General features: G+C 40.9%; 1 protein-coding gene across 8 annotated transcripts in view; it reads right to left on the bottom strand.

Annotated features, from left to right (window-relative positions):
• CHD7 (chromodomain helicase DNA binding protein 7) overlaps window positions 1-24,934 on the bottom strand; it is a 509,619-nt gene that overhangs the window by 17,573 nt on the left and 467,112 nt on the right. For all 8 annotated transcript variants that reach the window (XM_029591355.1, XM_029591364.1, XM_029591363.1 and 5 more), the window contains one exon: window positions 10,885-11,328. In XM_029591355.1, coding sequence (XP_029447215.1) covers window positions 10,885-11,328 — 444 coding nt within the window. The remainder of the gene's footprint in view (window positions 1-10,884; window positions 11,329-24,934) is intronic.

The raw sequence follows: 24,934 nt of genomic DNA, 5'->3' as shown, positions 1-24,934 counted from the left end.
AACTATAGAGAGAAAAATATGCCAAAGCAAATCAAAAATATAGGAAGGGATACAAAGAAAACAAATTCTTGTAACAAAATATGTAAGAAATACAGTGATACATTCTACTCCTAAAAGTATACCTTTTAGATGAAAAAAGTGCTAGCTATCCTGTAATATTTAATGAAAGTGTGTGAAATATCAGACACTCTAGACAATGAAGTTTCTGCCCTCCCTCTTGTAATTCTGGCTCAAATGAAGGCAGGTACAGTACAATTACAGGATTTGTAATCTTCATTTATCACATGCTTTTCCATCTTGAAAGATAAGGTTGTGAAGCATTCATGTATGAGTGCCAAAACAGACAACAAGTAGGGCTCTAAATTCTTGAGATCCATGAATGTAAATCTTGATCATATATCACAACCAAGAATAAAAATGATGCTCCATTTTTTTTTTAATTTTCTACTGGAGAGAGAGAGAATAGCTGGGAGATTTCCTGAATGATATGGAAGATGGAGATCACTGAGAAGAAAAGTTGGCATTAAGCAAAAAAAAAAAAAAAAAAAATGGTCTTCTTTAACATGCATAAAGAAGACAGGAAACTAAATTCATAAATTCTTCAGCTGAAAGAGGAACAGCACTCTTTCTGGATAAACAAATTTTATAGGCACAAAAAATAATCATGTGTATAACTTAGAAAATGGTAAATAGATCCTATGAAGGTTGAAGTATCTTCTTCCCTGGAAGTTTTTTTTTTGGCCTAGCAGTGTCCTCCCTGCTCTTCTGGTCTTCCAGCTTAACCGGAACCACACTTTATTAGGCTATAGCACCATGAACACTTATTTCAACTACTCAATTTTTCCCCAAATAGACCAATCAGCACATTAACCAATCATTGGAATCCAGTGCACCCTAGGGTCCAGTCAGTGGGCATTACTGTGGCCAATGGCTAAAACTCCCTTCCCAACCACGAGGCAGAGAATGCTGCTTCTACAGCATTCCCAGTTAGTCTAGATACAGAAACCTGGTCCAGGAATTGAACCTGGATCTTCTGCATAGCAATACACAATATGCTCCAAGTCATCAGGTCAGCCCACAAAATATATGGGAAGAGGTGGTGTAAGATTATGAAGGTAGAGACTGTAGGACGATGAACTTGGAGAACTGACCTCTAGACCTCTTTTTTAAAGTATCCAAGAGTTTTTGAAAAACTATATATTGAACATCTGTTGACCTACATTTGCCACTGCACCACAATTCTCCAAACTCTGCCTTATGAGTCCTTGGAAGAAATCAGTCACTTGTGAAGTATAGCCCAATATTTTAACTCATCTCTTTCAGTCTCCATGTTGTCAGGAATAAGGAGGCTGGATTTAGAAAAAGCACTGAGCAAGATTTCAAGCAAAATGAAGCATTACTGTTAATCCATTATGTTCCAATTTTTTTAAGAAGCTGTCCTCTAAATAGGACACTGGGACATAATGGATTAATGTTTTAGTAATATAGAAAAGTATATTATGAGAACATCTGTTCCTTATTGACCATGTAGGACAAAGCAAAATTGCTTACCTTGTAATAGGTGTTATCCCAGGACAGCAGGATGTAGTCCTCACATATGGGTGACGTCAGTAACAGAGCCCTAGTGCGGGAAAACTTCTGTCAAAGTTTCTAGAAACTTTTGACTGGCAGCTTGAAGCTACTGAGCATGCCCAGCATGCCATGATATTCTGTGCCACAGGGGTCTCACTTCAGTCTCGTATGTAGCAATAAGCGTTAGCAAAATAAATTTAGAAAAATAAGAAGGCCCAACTCCGCGGGGTGGCGGGTGGGTTTCATGAGGACTACATCCTGCTGTCCTGGGATAATACCTATTACAAGGTAAGCAATTTTGCTTTATCCCAGGACATGCAGGATGCTAGTCCTCACATATGGGTGATTAGCAAGCTAGAGGCTGTAATTTAATATGAAGGCAACAGTGATGCTGTGGAAATGAGTCAGCTGAAGATCACAGCAGATTGGTTGTAGAAGGAGTTGGGATTATACTGGAAACAAGTTCTGTAAGACAGATTGTCCATAGGCCGAATCTTGTTTTCCTTGCTTGTCCAAGCAGTAGTGAGCTGCAAAAGTGTGAAGAGAAGTCCATGTTGCTGCTTTACATATGTCAAGGATTGGCACTGAACGGAAGTGTGCTACTGAGGTTTACATTGCTCTTACGGCGTGTGCCTTTACTCGTCCTTGGAGAGGAAGGCCTGCTTTTTCATAGCAAAACTGTATGCAATCTGCTAGCCAATTGGATAGAGTATGTTCACCCACTGCTTTACCCGGTTTGTTTGGATCATAAGAAACAAAAAGCTGATTTGATTTTCTGTGTGTTGCAGTGCGGTTTAAGTAAAAGGATAGCGCACGTTTACAGTCCAAGGTATGTAAGGCTGATTCTCCTTGATGTGAGTGAGGTCTTGGAAAGAATGTGGGTAAAACTATGGATTGATTCAAGTGGAATTCTGTGACTACTTTGGGAAGGAATTTTGGATGCATACGGAGGACCACTCTGTCATGTAGGAACTTTGTGTAGGATGCGTACGTGACCAGTGCTTGTAATTCACTAACTCTTCTAGCTGAAGTAATGGCTATGAGGAAGATAGTCTTTCATGTGAGAAATTTAAGATCACAGGAGTCTATGGGTTCGAAAGGAGAACGCATAAGTCTTGTTAATACCAGATTCAAGTCCCATTCTGTGACTGGAGGTCGAATTGGTGGTTTGAGTTGAGTTAAGCCTCTCATAAATCTGCTGACGAGAGGTTGTGTGGAAATTGGTGCATCTCCCACCTTGTTATGGTAAGCAGAGATTGCACTTAAATGGACTCTTACAGATGAAGTCTGAAGACCAGAGTCTGAAAGATGGTATAAATAGTCTAGCAGCGAGGTAATGGTGCAAGTGAAGGGATCAATGTTTTGCTTGCACCACAAGGTGAATCTTTTCCATTTGGAAGTGTAATTCTTTCGAGTGGAAGGTTTACGTGAAGCTATAAGCACTTGGGAGATATGAGTTGAAAGATTGAGTGGTTGTAAGATTAAGCTTTCAACATCCATGCTGTCAGGGATAGGGATTGAAGGTTGGGATGGCGCAACTGACCCTGATCATGAGTTATGAGAGTGGGAGCTATTCCTGGGCGAATGGGATCCCTGATCGAGAGATCTAGAAGTGTGGGAAACCATACTTGACTAGGCCAATATGGGGCTATGAGTATCATGGACCCCTTGTCCTGTTGTGGCTTCACTAGAGTTTTGGTTATGAGCGGTATTGGAGGATACGCGTATAGTAGGCCTGAGTTCCAAGGGCGAGCGAAGGCGTCCTTGGTTGGCTGACTCTTCTGTTTGTGTAGAGAACAGAACTTGTCCACTTTGTGATTCAGATGTGATGCAAAGAGGTCTATTGTTGGATGTCCCCAACGTTGGAATATCTTGGTCACTACTGAGGGGTCCAGGGACCACTCGTGTGGTTGGAACTGATGACTGAGTCGATCTGCTACTACATTGTGTATGCCTGCCAGATAAGTGGCCCGGAGGAACACTGAGTGGTTCAGGGCCCATCCCCAAATCTGTGCAGCTTCTTGACAAAGGAGATACGAGCCCGTACCTCCTTGTTTGTTGATGTACCACATGGCTACTGTGTTGTCCGTTTGGATGAGAACAGTCTTGTGTGAAAGGCAGTCCTTGAACGCATGCAGCACATAACGTATAGTTCCAGAAAATTGATTTGAAATGTTGCTTCGAGTTTTGTCCAAGTTCCTTGAGTTTGGAGATTGTCTATGTGAGCTCCCCAACCCAAGGTGGATGCATCTGTAGTTAGAGTAATCTGTGGGACTGGTTGTTGGAAAGGTAGGCCCTTGCGCAAATTGTCGTTGTTTGCCCACCAAAGGAGAGAAGAACGTAGTTGGTGGGTTACTTGAATTGGAGAATCAGTGGTTGAATGGCTTGGATCCATTGTGATCTTACAGTCCATTGGGTTACTCTCATGGCTAGTCTTGCCACAGGAGTGACATGAACTGTGGAGGCCATGTGGCCTAGTAAGGTTAGAAACTGATGAGCTGTTGCTTGCGTCTTTGAGAGAATAGAGTTTGCTAGCAAGGACAATGTTTCTGCTCGATCCTCGGGTAGAAAGGCCTTTGCAAGGACGGTGTTCAGTTCTGCTCCTATGAATTGGAGCAGGTGAGATGGTGTGAGATGGGACTTTTGATAATTGATGAGAAATCCCATGGAGTGAAGTAGAGCAATTGTCTGGTTGACAGAAGTTATTGCTCCTTGTTGAGATTGACTCCTGATGAGCCAGTCGTCTAGATATGGGAAGACATGGACACCTTGCTTGTGCAAGTGTGCTGCTATTACTGCCAGACATTTTGTGAATACTCTGGGAGCAGAGGCGAGTCCGAATGGCAGTACTCTGTATTGGAAATGTTGATGACCCACCATGAAGCGCAGGTACTTGCGGTGAGGAGGGAATATTGGAATGTGAGCATATGCGTCTTGAAGGTCCAGAGAACAAAGCCAATCTTTTTGGAGAAGTGGAAGCATGGTGACTAGAGAGACCATTCTGAACTTTTCCTTTTTCAGAAATTTGTTCAGATTTCTGAGGTCTAGGATAGGCCTAAGGCCTCCTGTTTTCTTTGGAATGAAGAAATATCGAGAGTAGAATCCTCTACCCTGCTGAGACTGGGGCACTAGTTCTATGGCCCTGGATTTCAGAAGGGTGGATAATTCTATTTGAAGTTGAATAATGTGATTTCTGTTGGGAGGAATCCGAGGTGCTTGAAGTTCTGTAGGTACTGCTAGGAAATTGAGCTTGTAACCGTGAGATATGATGGACAGAACCCATTGATCCGTTGTTATAGTTTTCCATGTGTTGTAAAAGTTGGATAATCTTCCTCCCACAGGGAGCTCTGGTTGAGGATTCAGGGATTGGCTTAGTTCTCTGGAGATGTTTTTAAAAACCAGCCGTGGGACCTGTGAGTGGCAGGTGCATGTCTGGTTGTTCTTTGTTGGTGAGGTTGTGTCCTGTGCTGGGATCTTGCCTGGCGAGGCCTAGTTGCAGGAGAATAATATCTTTTAGGACGGTAATAGGGCCTGTGAATATCCCTTCGCTGGTTCCGACGTGCAGCGTGGGCAGTGGTATCATGAGGCATGGAGGATAGCTGCCTTAAGGTCTCAGTATGTTCCTTTAGTTGAGAGACTGCTTCCTGAACTTTTGTTCCAAATAAGTTGTCTCCTGCGCAGGGTAGGTCTACTAATTTCTCTTGGACCTCTGTCCTGAGGTCTGATGCCTTTAGCCAGGCCCACCTCCTGGCGCTTATACCAGAAGCTGCCACCCTTGAGGCTGTCTCAAACGAGTCATAGGCAGCTGTCACTTCATGCTTCCCCGCCTCAAAAGCTTTATGAATTAGATTTTGTGCTGGTTCTCTGAATTCCTGGGGTAAAGATGGGATAAACTCCTCCATCTGTTTCCATAGGTTCCTTTGGTACTGTGTGATGTACAATTGATAAGCTGCAATTCTAGAGTTGAGGATTGCACCTTGAAATACCTTATGCCCAAAAGTGTCCAGGAACCTATTATCTTTCCCTGGAGGATTAGAGGAATGCACTCTTGATCTTTTTGCTTTCTTCTGTGCTGACTCTACAACTACAGAAGAATGTGGAAGTTGAGATTTTTGGAAACCCGGTGGAGATTTGACTAAATAGGTGGAGTCCATTCTTTTATTTATGGGAAGAACAGAACAAGGATGTTCCACATTCTTTGCTGAAGTTGGAGAAGAATATCATGGATAGACTTAGTTTTTGGGTACTTGCCAGGTTCTTATGGCCTGGATTGGCCACTGTTGGAAACAGGATGCTGGGCTTGATGGACCCTTGGTCTGACCCAGTATGGCATTTTCTTATGTTCTTAGGTATTGCCATAATTTGTTTGGGGGGGGGGGGGGGGGAATTGACAAATTGTAGTACCTCAAGGGTTTGGTGGCGTAGATCCTGCTCAGACTAACTTAAATGGGATAGAGTCGGCCATCTTTTGAATAAGAGAGGAAAAAGTAAGGTCTTCTGGTGGGGACTGTTTTCTTCGATGTGGAGGAGACGGGTCAGACATAAAAGTTTCTGAGGTGTCAGACTGTGTGTGACTCCATGAGTCATAATCTGGAGTATGTGGACCTGGTTTTCCAGTTGGATGTGGAGAAGGTACACCAGAGGGCCCTGGGACGGGTTCTTGGGAAGAAGACTCCTCTTCCACCGGGTCTGAATATAAGGACTCCAGCAGATCTTAATATTTTTTCTGAAGCACCGAGTATAATCTTGCTTCAGAGGATACATCAACTCCAGCAGGGAGTGGCATCATAGATTTTGTTTTTGTCATTGATGATATCAGTGTCTTTCCCATTGATGACTGTTCAGTAGCAGTACCAGGTATGTACGTCGATGCTGGATGAAAAGGCGTAGAAAACATTGATGATGTACCTGATGAAAATGAGGGCATCGATGAGGGTATCGTGGTTAATATTGACACCCGATGAATAGATGTGTCCTGTGGTCTCGGGAAGGATTCTGGAGTCAAGAAGGAACCCAGGAGCTGGACGGGGCTTTGCACTGCTATTGTGGCTGTAGACATGGCAGTGAGCGGCATCGAAACAGTGGCCGGCATCGGGTGAGTGCCCGGCATCGGGAGAGGTCCCGGAATCGGTGTCATCGTCGATGGAACAGACATCGGTACCGATTGTACCGGCATCGATGATGTCGATGTTGAGGTGGATGTCACCGGCATCAGCGATGTCGCTGGCATCGGTGGAGGCACCGGCAAGTGTTCTTTGATCGCCTGTAAGACTGCCTCTTTTATATAGGCTGTGAAGGCTTGCGGTATTGATGTAGAGAGTGTCACCGGTGGAGGTGTCGATGACTTCGTCTGCTGCGGAAGAGTTGATGGAGTCGGCCCTTCAGGCATCGAGGCTGTGGTAAATTTAGGCCGTTTCTCTAACGGTTCTCCTCGGACAGATCCCAACGGTGAAGCCGAGGCGTGCCTGTGCCGATGTTTATGCCTAGGTCTTATGTCTGCCGCCGAGCGTATCGCCGATGTCGACTGAGTAGGGGAGGATTTATCTCCGGAACTGTCGGGACGGCGCTTTTTTAATACCTTTTATGAAACTCCTGTTGGTGAAGACTTCGAAGAAGTGGCCGAAGGAGTCAGTTGTAAACTGAAAAGCTGTTGAATCTTTTCCTGGCGGAGCTTACGGCCTTTTGGTGTCATTTGACATTTCTCGCAAGAGGAAATGTCATGTTTTTCGCTGAGACATCTAACGCACTCTGCGTGCGGATCGGTAACCGACATTGTGCGGTTGCAAGTCGGGCATTTTTTGAACCCCGACGACATTTTGATATCGACGGCCGTTGATGACAGAAAAATTAATAGCGTTTTTTTTTTAAACGCTAAAATATTTCACCAGCCGGTAAATTGAGAAAAATGAGACCCCTTACGGGAGAATGAGAAGAACTGTAACTAATAAGTATCGCTGTTTCTAGAAACTTTGACTGAAGTTTTCCCGCACTAGGGCTCCGTTACTGACGTCACCCATATGTGAGGACTAGCATCCTGCTTGTCCTGGGATATTTAATTATATGCACCTTGTCCTCAACAATCTTCCTTAGGACCTTAGGTGGTAAAAGATTCAGAGGAAATGTATACAATACAGAGTGATTTCAGTTTACTGAAAAGCCTCAGTTTCCAATGTTTGTGCTGTTTTCTTTCTGACAAAACAAACTGATCTTGTTAGTCTTTTCTAATACGAGTCCTATCCAGAATAAAGCACCAGGACAGAACTGATTTGAACTTTTATGAAAGGAGACACCATTTCCAGTGATGCAACTTCTGAAGAATCTATTACAATTATGTAAAAAAATGGTCTCTTCTCATACAATTTTTTTTAAACATCTCCATATATGGAGATGGGACTGAGCATCTGATAGCCCCTTTGGAACTTTGAGTATGCCACTACTCTGTAGTTTCAATTCATTTGGAATACGCAGTCCTGAATTTAGAAGGAAAAATACATGCAAGTGCTTGCCTGATAAACCTCCAGTTCCAAGATGTTAACTGCTTTGAAGAAATCCTCCTGACAATAGTTTCTATGACCTGGAAAAGACTTATGCAATTCATTCAATATAGCCTGCATATGTGGATACCGTAATTCAGTCCTACGGTAGAAAGAGCGGTGGTCTTTCCTGAAGGACCTATCTTCCATCAAACCAGCTTGAAAGTTGTCTCTTAATATATTTAGGAGAGTGAAGAGGCCAATTCCTGAGAATTTGGCTTTGGAGAAAATTCAAGTAGACTCTTACCCAGGGAACAATGTTTAAACAAAATGCCATTAAATCTTGCTGGTTTAGGAGTTCTGACTGATCTAGTTGACTTGCACATACATGTCTCTATGAACAAAATGTTTTCTTTAATAACTGTATATCACATACAAGAAACAGGACTTGCAGATATTCTAGATCTTGAGGTATAAAGAGATAACAGCAACATTTAGCAAAAATCTGTGGAACGAGTCTCGATAATTATACAACAGGAATCCACTTACAGCACCAAATATCACCAAGGAACTTCTGCATGGAATTCTTAAAACTTGGATGAGACAAGTGGGAACAGTTCTGGAGCTATCCAATTTATTTGAAAATCCCATTCACAATTCTTTGAAACAATAAGGGGAAACTTTTACTCTAAATAGGATTTTGAGAAACAGAGGATGGGTTCTATCTCAGGTATTTTTGTTACATTGAGGGAAAAAAGAGCAATTGAAAATCCTTCCCCCTCTTTAATATCGAAGAGAAATAAATCTGGTATCAGAGATTTTAATGCTTCAACTTTAAATGTTAAAAGCCCCCACCAAATCGGTACTTAGAAGGGAAAGATTGCTCCCTAACTCAAATGGAAGCAAGAGCAGATATATATGATATGATACAGTGACAAGGATAAGGAGTAGGATAGGACCAGGAGGGACATTTAACACCCTGTATTAGAAAAGCAGTTATGGGGGTTCATATACACTTAGATGAAACTATTTTCTGAGAACATTTCTTTTAAAGATGATGAATATCAATTTTACCATTTCTAGAGAATTTTGCATTTTTTTTAAAAAGCAAAAATAAGTCTAAACAATTTTCACTTGTTTCCAACTAATTTGTTTTAATTTCCTTCTTTATATCCAGTTTCACTGAACCTGAAGCCTGTAATATTCTTAGTAAAAGCAGACCAAAGGAAACTCTACTATAGCAGTGGTAGGGTTAAAAGGAAGCCCATATGGATATGATTAAAAAAGGAAGGTGTGCAATTTTGACAAGAGAAGAGAAAAGCAGGCTTAATTCTAAATCTCGGGTAAAATCAGGTGGTCTCATCCAACATTACTCTGGCAGTGCCAAAGCATCACCCACCCAGCATCGCCATAATAAAAAGTACTCTCTCCTTCCCACGAGCCTTGCTCAGACCTCCACTCTCTGTATCTAACCCCATCTGAAATGAGGTAGGTGCAAAAATACAGGATTTGGTGGGAACCTGGCACTTCTCTTTCCTTTTTTAATTTTTTTTTGCTTCAGTTAAATAAATCAAACCATCAAACAAAAGAAAAACACATTAAGAAACACAAAACTTTTCTGGGCACATTTTATATTGCTAACAGATCTAGAAGAGGGAACACGGCTGTGAGCCAGAGAGAAATAGACTGGATTTAAAATTGTTCTTTCCTAGTTCTTTCTGCATAGCTAAATATGAGTCAAGAGGCATGGCAGACTTGTATCTAGCACAGGGCTGGCCAACTCTGGTCCTCAAGAGCCACAAACAAGCCTGATTTTCAAAATGACCACAACAAATATTCATGAGATACATTTGCATACAACGGAGGCAGTGCATACAAATCTCTCATGCATATTCATTGCGGATATCCTAATTACCAGGCCTGTGTGGCTCCTGATGACTGGAGTTGGCCAGCTCTGCTCTAGCACATAAAAAGCAGACTCTTACTATGAACAGAATGATTCTCTGAAGGGAGAAATAAAGCAAAATTGGTATGGCTGGGGTGCAGGTCTTTTACAGGACCGAAGTACTCAACCACTTCAGATAACCTAGCATTTGTGTACACCCCCCACCCCGGGAGGTCCATCCTCAACTATATGGGTTGTGGTGATGTGGAAAATGAACAACCATTTTGAAAAATGCTTCTCCCTTCATTAGAAGAGGAGTGCTTGAAAACAGTACTTACAACACATTGGCAGATGGTGTATCTCAAACTGTCAGGGAGCGTACATGACCACTATATATGTACTTTAGATGCATTGACATTTTTTATACCTTCATTTGATTGAGAGTAAGAATGACAAACTTCCATGTAAAAGAAAACATTCTTCTCTAAAGAAACTATCCAAACGTTTCTGGGAAGATGACTTTCCCAGAAATCATTTTGAGCAGGCAGGCATGGGCTTACCATATAATCAAGCAGACCAAACATTTACAGTAGGAAAATTCATTTTTAACTCCCATATTCACCACTTACTGTGTAGCCTTGATTTGGTCACCTAACCTGCCTATGCTCAAACTTAAGGACTGTAAGTTCTCCATAGTACAGATACTGTCTTCAGGTGACATCTTCTGCAGTGTACACTGCTGATGCCAGAGAAACAAAATTACTATATTATAAACACCTCTGGACAAGGCATAATGTTAGAAGGCTGCCAAGATCTGTAGAAGAATACAATTTCCACAAATGGATTCTAGAAAACAGTACTTTCTAAAGTTTTTAGAAGAGATGTTACTGAAAGAATGTAAAAAAGTTTTAAAAAGTTGCCAATTCTTCAAGCCAAAAAGATAATTCAACTTACTGTACTCAGTGATGCTCGTCTGTTGCTCATGAACAACAGATCAAGTCCTTCTACATTTTTCCTTCTTCCTCTTCTCCTCTTCATAGGAGGTTCTCCATCCAATAAAGAACCATTCAGCAGATGCCTTGTGGGTGTGCGAGACAGACCTGCTTGGAGCAGTTCCATTTGTGTTTTAAAGGCATCAGACACTGGTGTAGAAACATTAGGCAAGATAAACTTCGGAGTAACAGATATAAAATTTGAGGTAGAACTTGTTGCCTCTCTGGAGGCTTTTGATAAATCCACAACTTTTTCTGGTCCATTTTCTGAGACCACCTGAGACTCTCGCAGCTGAGCAACCATCTCCATAAGATTTCTCCTCTTAGCAGCTCTTTCGGCCTCAATTTCAATCTTTCTTCTCCTCCTTCTCCGTTGCCGTGGGACTGATAAAGTGAGCGCATTTTCCTGGTGAAAAAGGTGTTTATGGTTATTCATAGGAATATATAAATTAAGACTTAATCTTTTCAATTCAATTTTTTAAATATATTTCATTTATGGTTGCAAAGCTGTGTGTAAAGCTAAAGTATTTACAATCATAAGATATTTCCAAAACAAAGCATATGCCAAGGTCAAATCCAGGAATTCCAAAAGAGGAAGGAGCAGCAAAGTCATGGAAGACAGGCAGAAGAGAAAGCAAAGTTGTTTATGTGCTCTCCATAAGGAGAAATCAGCCACACAAGTGGATGACGTCTTCTGATGGCACAGAGACAGAAACAGCTCTCTCAGAACCACCAAGAATGTCTTTTCAAGCATGTATGGATCTTTCCGCACAGTCTTTCTAGCAAGCTGACCTTCAAATCTAAGGGGAGGTTGAAAGTCGACATAGCTGATTGGTCTGCTATCTATGAAGAACACCTGTTATAGGTATTTTCTTCATGGACAAGCAGGACAGTTTTCAGTCACATAAGTGGGGATTCAAGTTGAAGGTTGCATGTAAATTTTTGCTATGTTCTTACATAAGAAGTAGAACATGTAATCTATATTTTTGTAAGAGATTAGAGGAAGTGTTGAAGGAATTAATTAAATAAGCATTTTAGAACTACCTATCCAAAACTGCTGCTTGCCATGAAGAGTTCGCTAGTCAAAAATAAGAACATAAAACATGCCATACTGGGCCAGACCAAAGGTCAATCATGCCCTTGACCAAAGGTCAATTGGCCCTGTTTTCAACAGTGGCCAATCCAAGTCATAAGTATCTGGCAGGATCCCAAGGTGTAGAGAGATTCCAAGCTGCTTATTCCAAGAATAATCTGTGAAGATATGGATAGAAGACTAGGTGGCAGCTTTGCAGATATCTTCTATAGAAGCAGAGCAAAGATGTGCCAAGCAAGCTGTGGTAGCCCTAACTTGGTGGGCTTTTAACTTACTGTGTAGTTGCTGTCGTAATTGAGCATAACAATAAAATGCAATCCGAAATCCATGAGGAAAGAGTTCTTTTTGTAAATGAAAATCCCTGTTTGACTGGGTTGAAGGATGTGAATAGCTGTAAAGACTTTCTGAAGGACTCGCTTCTTTTCAAAATAAAAACAGCAAGGCTCTTCTGCAGGCTAGGGTATGAAGAGTCTTCTTGCCCTGGTTAGTGTATGGTTTTGGGGAAAACTGACAATACAATGGATTGTAAGACCACGTTTGATAGAAACAAAACAAAACAAAAATCCACTTAGGTTGGGTTTTCAAAACTATTTTGTTATGGCTACCCATCCCCTTTCGCATTCAATACAAAATCCTTACCATCCTACACAACATGCTTTACAAAGAATCTCTCCTGGCTCGAGGAAATGCCACGTTTCCGTTCCTCTAACCGCCCCACCAGAACCTCCCTTGCGGGCACCCTTCACACCCCATCCCCTCACCAGAAAAAGAGCCTTCTCCATTGCTGGCCCTACTCATTTTTTTGAGGCCATCCTCAAAAAAATGAAACCGGCCACACACTTCTCAGACGCAAACCCCTCCAAGACCCTCCTCTCTATTCCCACCACCATCGCCAAACCCCTAGCTAACATCATTAACTGCTCCCTCACCTTCGGTAAAGTTCCAGATCCCCTCAAACATACCGTTGTGAAACCCCTCCTAAAAAAAACCTCCCTTGACCCTTCTGACCCTGCAAGCTATCGGCCCATCTCCAACCTTCCCTTCCTTGCGAAAGTCCTCGAGAAAGTAGTCAATTCCCAGGTCACCGACTACCTCGAGGACCACAACCTCCTGCACCCTTCACAATTTGGATTTCGGAAAGGCCGAAATACCGAGAATCTCCTCTTAGCCATTACTGATACCATACTCATTGGACTAGACCAAGGAAAATCTTTCCTACTGGCCCTACTAGATATATCAGCAGCCTTCGACACTGTTAATCATCAAATCCTTATCACACGCTTGACAGAGATAGGCGTTGCCGACACAGCACTAGACTGGCTCACCTCTTACCTTACGAACAGAGAATACCTTATAAAACTCAATAACTGTGAATCCTGTCACGTTCCCCTCAGACAAGGCGTCCCCCAGGGATCTTCCCTATCCTCCAAGACCCTATCTTCCCTATCCTCCAAACCCCTCCAAGACCCTCCTCTTCAATATATACCTTCTCCCCCTCTGCAACTTACTCTCAAACCTAGGCCTGGACTTCTTCTTATACGCTGATGATGTACAAATACTCATACCCATTCAGAAAACACTCAATGAAACCATCCTTTTCTGGGAATCTTGCCTAGTCACCATCAACTCCCTACTAACCGACCTTCACCTTGCTCTTAATGCAACCAAAACCGAACTACTCTTTATATCCAAGCAACCTGAACACGACTCCTCCACCACACCACCGCCCCCCAGCATCTCTCCCACACTACCACCCTCCGTAAGAGACCTGGGAGTCACACTTGACCAACACCTGAACTTCAAGCCACACATTAAGTCCCTTCTTAAAGCAGGCTTCTACAAACTCCAGATCCTTAAAAAGCTCAAGCCTTTACTCCATACTCAAGACTTCAGATTAGTCCTACAGTCCATTTTCTCCAAAGTGGACTACTGCAACGCCCTGCTACTAGGCCTTCCATACTCCACCATCAAACCACTTCAAACCCTTCAGAACGCCATGGCACGAATCCTTAAACACACGTAAAAGAGAGCATATTACACCCATCCTAGTAGACCTACACTGGCTGCCCATCCAGTTCCGCTCCCAATATAAGACCCTAACTATTCTTCACAACACGCTCTACAAAAACAACTCCCCCTGGCTTAAGGAAATGCCCCACTTCCACCTCTCAACCCGCCAGACAAGATCCACCTCTACAGGCACCCTTCACACACCCCCCCTCAAAACAGCCCGCCTCTCCACCACCAGAGAAAGAGCCTTCACCATCGCAGGCCCCGCCCTCTGGAACTCCCTCCCCACACACCTCCGTCTTGAACCCTCACTACCCAATTTCAAAAAAGGCATTAAGACCTGGTTCTTCAGACAGGCCTACCCCGAAACCAACCCCTCATAGTCAACCCCCCTGAAACCCCCCCAGTCACACCCCCCTGCAACCCATCTACCCACCCTTTACCCCCCTCCCCCCCACCCTACACCCACCCTATACACCCCCCCCACCCACCATACACCTTCATCGCACCTTAGTTACCGTACAACCTGTACAACCTGTGTGTTAAAAGTTAAAATTAGTTATTTTATTACCTGCCATAACTGCTGTAAATAAGCTATTATATATATCTGTTTTTTAAATGTTAAGATATCTTTTATAACCTGCCTTAACTGCTGTAAATAAGCTACCATATATATCCTCTATATAATCTATATATCCTTCATTAACCGCTATAATTTAGCGACAATGTTTAACCCTAATTACTCTCATGTAAATACTACTACGTTCCTTTTACCTTCTCAGCTATCTTTCCTCCTTTACCTTCTCCCCCTCTCTCCCCCCCTCTTTTCGCTCCTGCTCCATCTCCCACCCCCTGTTTTTTGTAATTTCCTCCTTTCTCAAGTTTTATTTTAAATCGGCGTGATGTGCTCGCACGAACACCGGTATATTAAAAGCTGTTAAATAAATAAATAAATACATACTCTCTGGAACTCCCTTCCCACTGATCTCCGTCTTGAACCGTCCTTACGCAATTTCAAAAAAAGGTATCAAGACATGGCTCTTCAAGCAAGCCTACCCGGATGCTAACCAAACCTAGACAGTGCCCCCCCCCCCCTCAGAACTCGCCTTGCATTATATATATGTGTACGGCTAATCTAATTATATTATGTACTCCTCCCATTTTATGATTTTAGTAAGCTATTATAGTTATTATGGTTACTCTCCGCCCTTTCCTCTTAACTTTGTTCCTTTATCTCTCCCTTAGTCTCTCTCGCTCCCGGCCCATTTCTTCTTCCCTGATCCCCTCTCCCCGTTCAATGTAATTTTCCTTTCTTTGAGTTAATTGTAAACCTGCGTGATCTGTTCTATGAATGTTGGTATATTAAAAGTTCACAAATAAAATAAATACACGTAAAATGTGGGTTATATACAGACTATGAAACTAGTGCTTGCAACTTGATTGAATACAGAATACCGGTATAAAAATGTTTTAAATAAATCAAATAAATACTCTTGGAGCAGAAGCTAGTATCAACAAAAGAAATACATTTTAATTGTGTTGTTGCTACAGGCTTAAAAGTGATTTCATGAGCCGAGCGAACACTATATTTATATCCCAAGCAATAGAGGATCTTTAAGTGGAGGTTTAAGATGGTTTAAGCCATTCAAGAATCTGGCTACTGAGGATGCTGGGAAAGAGATTTCTTCCCAGTTCTAGTGGTACACTCATAGTACTAAGGTACATTTTGAGTGAATTAGTTTTAACACCTGAGACAGATAATTTTAAAAGGTACTGACGTCAGGACACTTAGCTCCTAATTTAGCTGTGAACACCAGACAGAAAATCGCTTCAATTTAAAGCTGTATGATCTTCTAGCAGCTTGTTTTCCTGCTATTAGAAAAACTATTTACTTCAGTAAGAAAGTGAAATAGAGACTAGATTACTTTCAACATCCATGCCTTCAGATCTAGCGAATGAAGGTTAAGATAAACCTGTTTTATTGCATTAACACAGCTGCAAATACCTGTACTTTTTTTATTGGCTTTTGAATAACTAGGTGTTGAAGCCATGGAAACCAAATTTGACATGGTCAAAAAGGGGCTAGTTCAAATCATTAGAACCCTTCTTTATTTTTGAAACATTTTAGTTATAAGTAGATTCAGAGGAAATGCATAAAGCAGCCCCCAATTCCATGGGATTGAATAAAGGCATTTGCTGCTAAATTGTTCCTTGCTGGTCTCCTGGAGCAGTAGATGGGAACTTGCTCAATGGCAGTGAAAAAAACGATATCTGCGGCATGCCCCAAATTTGAAATTGATCTTGTGCTATATGATGGTCAAATGACAATTTGTTCAATGTTGATAAAAGTTTGTGAACCTCAGGTATATTTATTTTAAATATTTATATTCCACATATAACACACACCTGTGCTACACAGATTACAGTAATACCTAAAATAATTTAAAACAAATGCAGCAAATGAAATTCTGTCTATCCCAAATATTATTACACAAAACAGCATAAATAAGATTGCCAAAATAAAAATGTTTTGAGCATTTCCTAAAATGTAGATAATCTATGCACCCATGGATATTATCAGGCAACTCATTTCATTTCACCAGGCTAATGGCAGAGAACACACAAGAGCATGTTGTCTGCAATCAGGCATACTTCAGTGAGGGCACTGCAAGTTATTTTTTACATGAGGTACGCAACTTTTCTGGAGGTGAATACCAGCTAAGCAAGTCAGCCAGGTACAACAGACTACATAGTACCAAGGCCTAGAATACCAAACAAAGAACTTTAACCTGTATCCTATATTTGACAGGTAGCCAATATAAATTGTTCAATATGGGATCTTGAATATATTCTCCTAAAACTAAGCAAGCTGCTTTAATTTGAAACAACTGAAGTGCTTCTAGATGACAGCTTCACAAACACATATATAAAGAATTACAATAGTCTATTGTGGACAAGACAAAAGCCTGATTTACCATCTGAAAGCCTTCCCCTGCAATTATATTTTTTAGTCATCATAATAACCTTAGTTTAAAGAAATTGGTCTTCAAGAGCCCCCCCCCCCCCCCAAAAGCTGGGGTATATATGAAAGATCAGAGTCCACATTGAAAAACTTGAAATCCCGACTGACTTAGAAAATACAGCTGAAACCCCTGCAATACTTAACTCTAGATGATCAGCTGGCAAAGGGCCTCAGATTTCCCCAGATTTAAAAACCTATTTGCTACCAGCCATAAGAAATTTACCTCTAATGATCAGGAAAGAAAAGAAAAGATATTTCCTATCTGCCTCGAGTTGGGAAACTAAGTTGAATATGATCAGCATAAAGTTTAAAATCTAACCCAAATTTGTCCATGATTTCACACAAAGGCTGCAGATATACATTAAATAATGTGAGGGACAAGACAAACTTGAGGACTCTCACCTGTAGGTCATCCCATTATCATTGACCATTAAATGTTTTTACTTGCACTGTCATTGCCAAAGGAAGAACAGAACCATTGCCAGACGTTTCCTCAAACTATCAAGCAAAATGGTATGATGTAAGGTGTAAAAGAATCAATTCTTGCCCTACTTCCATCCAATTCCTGAAAAAATGTATCATTCAATGTCAGAGTTCCCATGCTATTTCCAGCACAGAAACTGCATGGAAATTAATGTAGAACTGAATGTTCCAGAAACAAATTCTGTGTCAGTACTGCCAGTTCTATGACCTTAGCGATGGAACACAGGTGCAAGATCTATTTGTAGTTGGCAGGGTTATCAGCTAAGTCTCCCTTTTTCAAAATTGGACAAATCGTAGCCCTTTTTATAGACGTGAACAAACAACTCAAAAAAAGAAAATTATCTGTTTCCCAATATATCAGTAAATGTTTCCCTCAAACTCCAAAAAGGGCTTTTGTCTAATGGAGAAGACAACGACCTAAGTTTCAATATTATATTTCAAGTTTCAACATTAGACACATAGTTAAAGTTCTCCCAAAGACTTTGAGTTCTCACCAACATGACCCATCCGTCCCCCAAACCAATCAAGTTTGGACCTTACAAATCCATACCATGATACCCTTGTTTAATTAAAACCAGTCTTTTCTTATGCAATAAAAAATTTATAAATTATTTCTCAAGAATCATGAAACTGCTTAATGTACAAAATAGGAAGAATAAGACTAATTAAGAATTAGCATGTGGCTAGTTTAAAATCAGGTGCTTAAATAATTGGATAACAAGTAAACCACACCACAGAGTAAATCTGCATGTCCTATACAAAAGTCCAAAAGATTCTGAGTTTGGTCTTTACCAGAAAGGTTAGTGGGAACTCATGCCACAATGAAATGAAATTTCAGAGGACCTACAAAAAAGTAGTTAATGCTCATGTGTCTGGACAGAGTTACAAGACTATTTGTAAATGTTTGGATCTCCACTCATATCCATGTCAGACAGATTAGTCTAGAAAATGAAAAAAGTTGATTATAGTGATTCTACCCAGGAGCAGTCATCCTGACAAGATCACCCCAATTCAGCACCATTAGATGATGCCCTCAACTTATGTGGCTAATCATTTGTGTTTTGCTTGTCAAAGGAGAACAAGCAGGATCGAAGAAATCAAAGACTGAAATGGAAGAGGCTGAGAGAGTGGAAAATGGATGCTTGTTTCAAAATAAGGTCAGAACTAGACACTGAAAAAGACTTGAATCCAGGCAGTGGAGAGAGAGAGAACATTTCTAAAAAGCTCAGCAAAGGGAACATAGTGTATTAATGAATAAATGTTTTGAAGTTTGGAAAGAACCTGACAAAAATGATGGTGTGACAGATAAAAACTATAAATATATAAGACACTTCAGAAATTACAAAAGGCAGAGGAGTAAGAACATAAGCACTACCAAACTTGGATCAGATCACAGGTCCATCTAACAGTGGCAGGCAGCAGGCATATGGAAATGTGGTATGCGTAGAATGAACCACCTCTTCGTCATACTCATCCAGTTTTCAACAGCCGTGGTTAAGGGATGCACCGAATCAAGGATAGCCCTATTATAGTCCACCTCAAGGGCATCATCAGTCTATTATCTAGCAAAAGGTCAAGTGGAAGAAAGGATTGCCAAAGTGGTAAAGCAAGATGACAAAACATTTTTCAGATATCAGAGAAAGAAGGGAGGCCTCAAGTGATATAGTGAAATTGAAAGGTGACCAGGGCTTAATTTGTGGGGGAATGGGGTGAATGCAGTTCAGGGCATTTCTTTTCAAGCTTAAGAGGTAGCGCAGCAGAGGTATTCTGTTTCAGCCCTTCCCCTCCACAGTTCTACTTCTTTTCTTTCTACAAATTAAGCTCTGAAGGTGACAAGGAACAATGTGTGGAGAGAGTACATTCTGTGTCTGTGCCATCTATGTCACGCCCTCGTGTAGCTGGTTTGTTCTACTGTTTATACATACACCTGTACAAGTAAACATCTTTGCTTTCTGCTGCTTCTGTCTTCTCAGCCTGTTAGATATGCTCTCTCCTGTCCTTTACTACTATTTGCCTTCTCTTCCAGACTTTATTGCTTACTAATCTTACTCACTCCTATATTAAGTGTCAGTTCTACTGCTTGCTTGAATTTCTGTGTTCCATTCCTTTGCTGCAGCTATAAAGCGATCACAAAAAACTGAGTGGGCAATAAAGTAGATGATGTATTTCAGCATTGAATGCAAATTAATGCTCGTGGCAGAGGATAATACAATTTCTGCCTTTCAGTAATCTTGGAAGCTCCTTCTGGATTGTTCTCTAAAAATATTGATCCAATATACAGTGGCAGTCAAAAAGGCTAATAGAATATTCGTAATTAATGAGCCCAGAAAGCAGCATGGATGGTAGTTCCCACACAGCTCTTGCCTCAAGTGTCTAATATCTAGCAAACTTCAACTCCAGGATAGGAGGTTGGGATTATGTGGCCAGTTTGTCCTATGTCTACGGACACCTGTTGTTTTCTCTCTCTATGGACAAGAAAGACAAATCCAGCCACACAAATGGTGATTCCCAATCTGAAGGCTGCAGTACTTATTTGTATTTTTGCCAAATGGAGATTTAATGCAACCCCAATAATAGGATGGAGAGAGAGAGTAGAAGGATTTAATTAATTAGATTTCTCAGTATTGCTTAGCTAAAACTAATCATCTCTGTGTCTGTCTTCATCTAGACAGTGTTTTGTGAAAGAATGCATGGAGGACTAAAAAGCTGCTTTACAAATGTCTTGAATGGAAGCAGAACAAAAATAAGCTCTGTCCTAACATGATGGGCTTTGACTTTGGTAGGAAGATGTTCCCTGGTTTGTATAAGGAAATACAGCCAGGTTTGTTTCTTCACTGACAAACCTTTTCTGGTTTGACTATGAGAGAGAATTGGGTAGATTTCCTGAAAGATTTAGTGCTAACAATAATGCCCTCCTACATTTGAGTTTATGAAGAGTTTGTTCAGCCTTGCTTGCATGAGGTTTTGGAAAGCAAGTTGGTAGAACAACGGATTTATCTAAATGAAACTGAAATATAACTTGACAAAAAAGTATTGTGAATACTATTCTGTTCTTGAAAATTTGAATGAAAGGTTCTTGAATTACTAAATCTTGACGTTCGCTTATTCTGTACAGTAAAGTTATTGCTATTAGGAATTAAATTTTCCAGGATAAAAACTTGATATCTGTTGTAGCAAGAGGTTGAAATGGTGAATACATCAATGCTGCCAGAACTATACCGAGATCCCATTGTGTAGGAGGAACTTTAAATAGAGGACAAAGATTAGAGAGGCCTTAATAAATTTGACAACAGGATATTGAGAAATTGGTTGACCACAATGGTGGTGATAAGCATTTACTGTAAATGCAGTCAGTTTGATTTCAAACCTGAATTGGAGAGGTAAAGTAGATAATTAAGTAGCACATTTGTGGAACTAAATGGGTCTAATCCTTGATCAGAACACCAAATGATTTCCATTTGAAATTATAAGTCTAGTATACTGTTTTCTTGCTGTTAAGATGACTTCTTATTTTTGCGGAAAAAAGGCATAGCTTGAACTAGATTGCTTTCAGCAACCATGCCGTCATGGCTAGTAATGGAAGATTTGGATGAAGAAGTAACCCATTATTCTGCGATAGCAATGTTGGAAACATATGGGAACATATGGGGAGAGCTATTGCTAATTTCTGCAGCCACAGAAACCAGACTTGGCAGGGCTAGAAAGGTGTGATTAGAATCATTGCTCTTTTGTCCTTCCTTAACTTCAAAATATAGTGTTTGATATGAGAGGAAAAAGGGGGAAGAGTATATAGGTGTGTGTATTCTAAGGAATAGCAAAGGCATCAGTTGCTAAAGTATTTGGAGAGGCCTTTCTGAGCAGCAGAGCAGAAGACTGCTATTTGATGGAACTGCAAAGAGATCTATCTGCAGTATCCCCAAAGGTGAAAAAGATAATTCACTATGTTTGAAGACACCACTCAGGTTGAAGCTGACGACTCAAGGAATCCGCTAGAACACTCGACTTCTCTGGAAGATATATGGCAGGGATGGCCAACTCTGGTCCCAGAGAGCTACAAACAGACCAGGAGACAGTGCATGCAAATCTCTCATATGCATATTTGTTGTAGATATCCTGAAAACCTGGCCTGCTTGTGGCTCTCGAGGACTGGAATTGGCCACCCTTGATATATGGCATTCAAATGCAATTTTCTTGCTGCAGCCCAAGTCCATAATTTGCATGCTTATTTGCAAAGAGTCACAAAACCCATACCTTCTTGTTTCTGTAGTATATGGCTACTTGATTGTCCATCTGAATTTGAACTACTGTTCCCTTCCGCCATTTCTTGAAAACTAGGAGAGCTTTAAATATGGTTTTTAGTTCCTAAAGACTGATGTGATGTGACAACACATCTCTTGAACATAAGAACATGCCATACTGGTCAGACCAAGGGTCCATCAAGCCCAGCATCCTGTTTCCAACAGTGGCCAATCCAGGCCATAAGAATCTGGCAAGAACCCAAAAACTAAATCTATTCCATGTTACTGTTGCTAGTATTAGCAGTGGCTATTTTTTTAAGTCAACTTAATTAATAGCAGGTAATGGACTTCTCCTCCAAGAACTTATCCAATCCTTTTTTAAACACAGCTGTACTAACTGCTCTAACCACATCCTCTGGCAACAAATTCCAGAGTTTAATTGTGCGTTGAGTGAAAAAGAACTTTCTCCGATTAGTTTTAAATGTGCCACATGCTAACTTCATGGAGTGCCCCCTAGTCTTTCTACTATCCGAAAGAGTAAATAACCGATTCACATCTACCCGTTCTAGACCTCTCATGATTTTAAACACCTCTATCATATCCCCCCTCAGCCGTCTCTTCTCCAAGCTGAAAAGTTCTAACCTCTTTAGCCTTTCCTCATAGGGGAGCTGTTCCATTCCCCTTATTTTGGTCGCCCTTCTCTGTACCTTCTCCATCACAATTATATCTTTTTTGAGATGCGGCGACCAGAATTGTACACAGTATTCAAGGTGCGGTCTCACCATACAGTGATGCAGAGGCATTATGACATTTTCCTTTTTATTCACCATACCCTTTCTAATAAGTCCCAACATTCTGTTTGCTTTTTTGACTGCCGCAGCACACTGAACCGAAGATTTCAATGTGTTATCCACTATGACGCCTAGATCTCTTTCTTGGGTGGTAGCACCTAAAATGGAACCTAACATTGTGTAACAATAGCATGGGTTATTTTTCCTTGAATGCATCAACCTTGCACTTATCCACATTAAATTTCATCTGCCATTTTGATGCCCAATTTTCCAGTCTCACAAGGTCTTCCTGCAATTTATCACAATCTGCTTGTGATTTAACTACTCTGAACTATTTTGTATCATCTGCAAATTTGATTACTTCACTCGTCGTACTTCTTTCCAGATCATTTATAAATATATTGGAAAGTAAGGGTCCCAATACAGATCCCTGAGGCACTCCACTGCCCACTCCCTTCCACTGAGAAAATTGTCCATTTAATCCTACTCTCTGTTTCCTGTCTTTTAGCCAGTTTGTAATCCATGAAAGGGACATCACCACTTATCCCATGACTTTTTACTTTTCCTAGAAGCCTCTCATGAGGAACTTTGACAAATGCCTTCTGAAAATCCAAGTACACTACATCTACCGGTTCACCTTTACCCACATGTTTATTAACTCCTTCAAAAAAGTGAAGCAGATTTGTGAGGCAAGACTGCTTTGGGTAAGCCATGCTGGCGTGTTCCATTAAACCATGTCTATATGTTCTGTGATTTTGATGTTTAGAACACTTTCCACTATTTTTCCTGGCACTGAAGTCAGGCTAACCGGTCTGTAGTTTCCCGGATCGCCCCTGGAGCCCTTTTTAAATATTGGGGTTACATTAGCTATCTTCCACTCTTCAGGTACAATGGATGATTTTAATGATAGGTTACAAAGTTTTACTAATAGGTCTGAAATTTCATTTTTTAGTTCTTTCAGAACTCTGAGGTGTATACCATCCGGTCCAGGTGATTTACTACTCTTCAGTTTGTCAATCAGGCCTACCACATCTTCTAGGTTCACCGTGATTTGGTTCAGTCCATCTGAATCATTGCCCATGAAAGCTTTCTCCAAGTTCTCTGTAAGCATAAGGCATTGAGGTAGGCTCTCCATCCTTGTGCTGAAGCATTGGTCGTTTGAGGACAACGAAAGATTTGTCCATATAATAGAGTGGATGGCTGGGTCCATTACTGTAGAGACTGAATGACTGGTTTGGTAATTCTTTTTACTATGAAAGACACTGGATGGGTATGTTGACTCTAGCAATGTCTTACATACCACCAGACTTGTCGCATGTTACTGTGAGCAAATGGAATCATGGCTATCACGTGGCCCAAAATTCTCATGTAGTTTTTGGCTGTTATTCTGGTTTGATTGTTTATTTTGTGATCTATGAATGGCAAGTTGTTCATTCCTTGCAAGGGAAGAAATGCTTTGCCTTTCTTGATGATCAGGCAAGCTCCTATGAATTCTAATTGATTTCTTGGTGTTAACGGATTTCTCATAATTGATCAGGAATCCTAGTTAAAGGAATACAGTTTGTTGATGGAGTTGCTTGTATCAGAGGTGTGGCTGATATGCCAGTTGTCCATGTATGGAAATATAAGGATATTGTTTCTCTTGATGTGTGCTGCTACTTGTGCAAGCCATTTGGTGAAAACTGTCAGTGCTGACAGACCAAATGGCAGGTCTTAATATTGACAATGATCTTAATCTACTATACAACAGATCTTTCCTGTGATGTTTGTAAATGGCTATATGCATATAAAAATCCTGTAAATCCAAAGTGGTAAGCCAATTACTCACATCTACCTGAGGGAGAATTGTGCCAAGTAAGTTCATTTGAACTATCCTTATTTAAGGAATTTAAGTTCTGAAGATCCAGAATTGGGCAAAAATTTCCTGCTTTAGAATCAGGAAGTATTTGAAAGTAGAATCTCTTCTCCCCTCTGACATTGGAACTAATTCTATAGCCATATAGCTTCCAATGGGGAAGTTGTTTGTGTTCCTTCAGGATTAGGCACTGATTCAGGGGACAATGATTAATGGTGCGGGGAACAGATTGGTGGTAGTTCTAGAAATTCAAATGATTACCTTTCTCAAATGATCCTCAGAACCCAGCTGTCTGTTGTGATAAGGAGCCATTGATCTTGGCAATGTCAGTGTCTTTCCCCACCATGGAAGCAATTGGAAAGGATAGGATGATCCAAAATTTAGGTACTCAAAAATGAGTACCTGATTTCTGTAAAGATTTTTGAGGAGTTCTCTGTTGCATCTTATCTCTAGCATGAGATCATGTATGCTATTGTTGAAAAGAAGATTGTGGTGGCCGTGGACATTGCTTGAAGTAGGA

Source organism: Rhinatrema bivittatum, chromosome 2 (genome assembly GCF_901001135.1).
Source record: "Rhinatrema bivittatum chromosome 2, aRhiBiv1.1, whole genome shotgun sequence".
Taxonomy (NCBI): domain Eukaryota; kingdom Metazoa; phylum Chordata; class Amphibia; order Gymnophiona; family Rhinatrematidae; genus Rhinatrema; species Rhinatrema bivittatum.
This window is presented reverse-complemented; position numbering and strand designations above follow the sequence as displayed.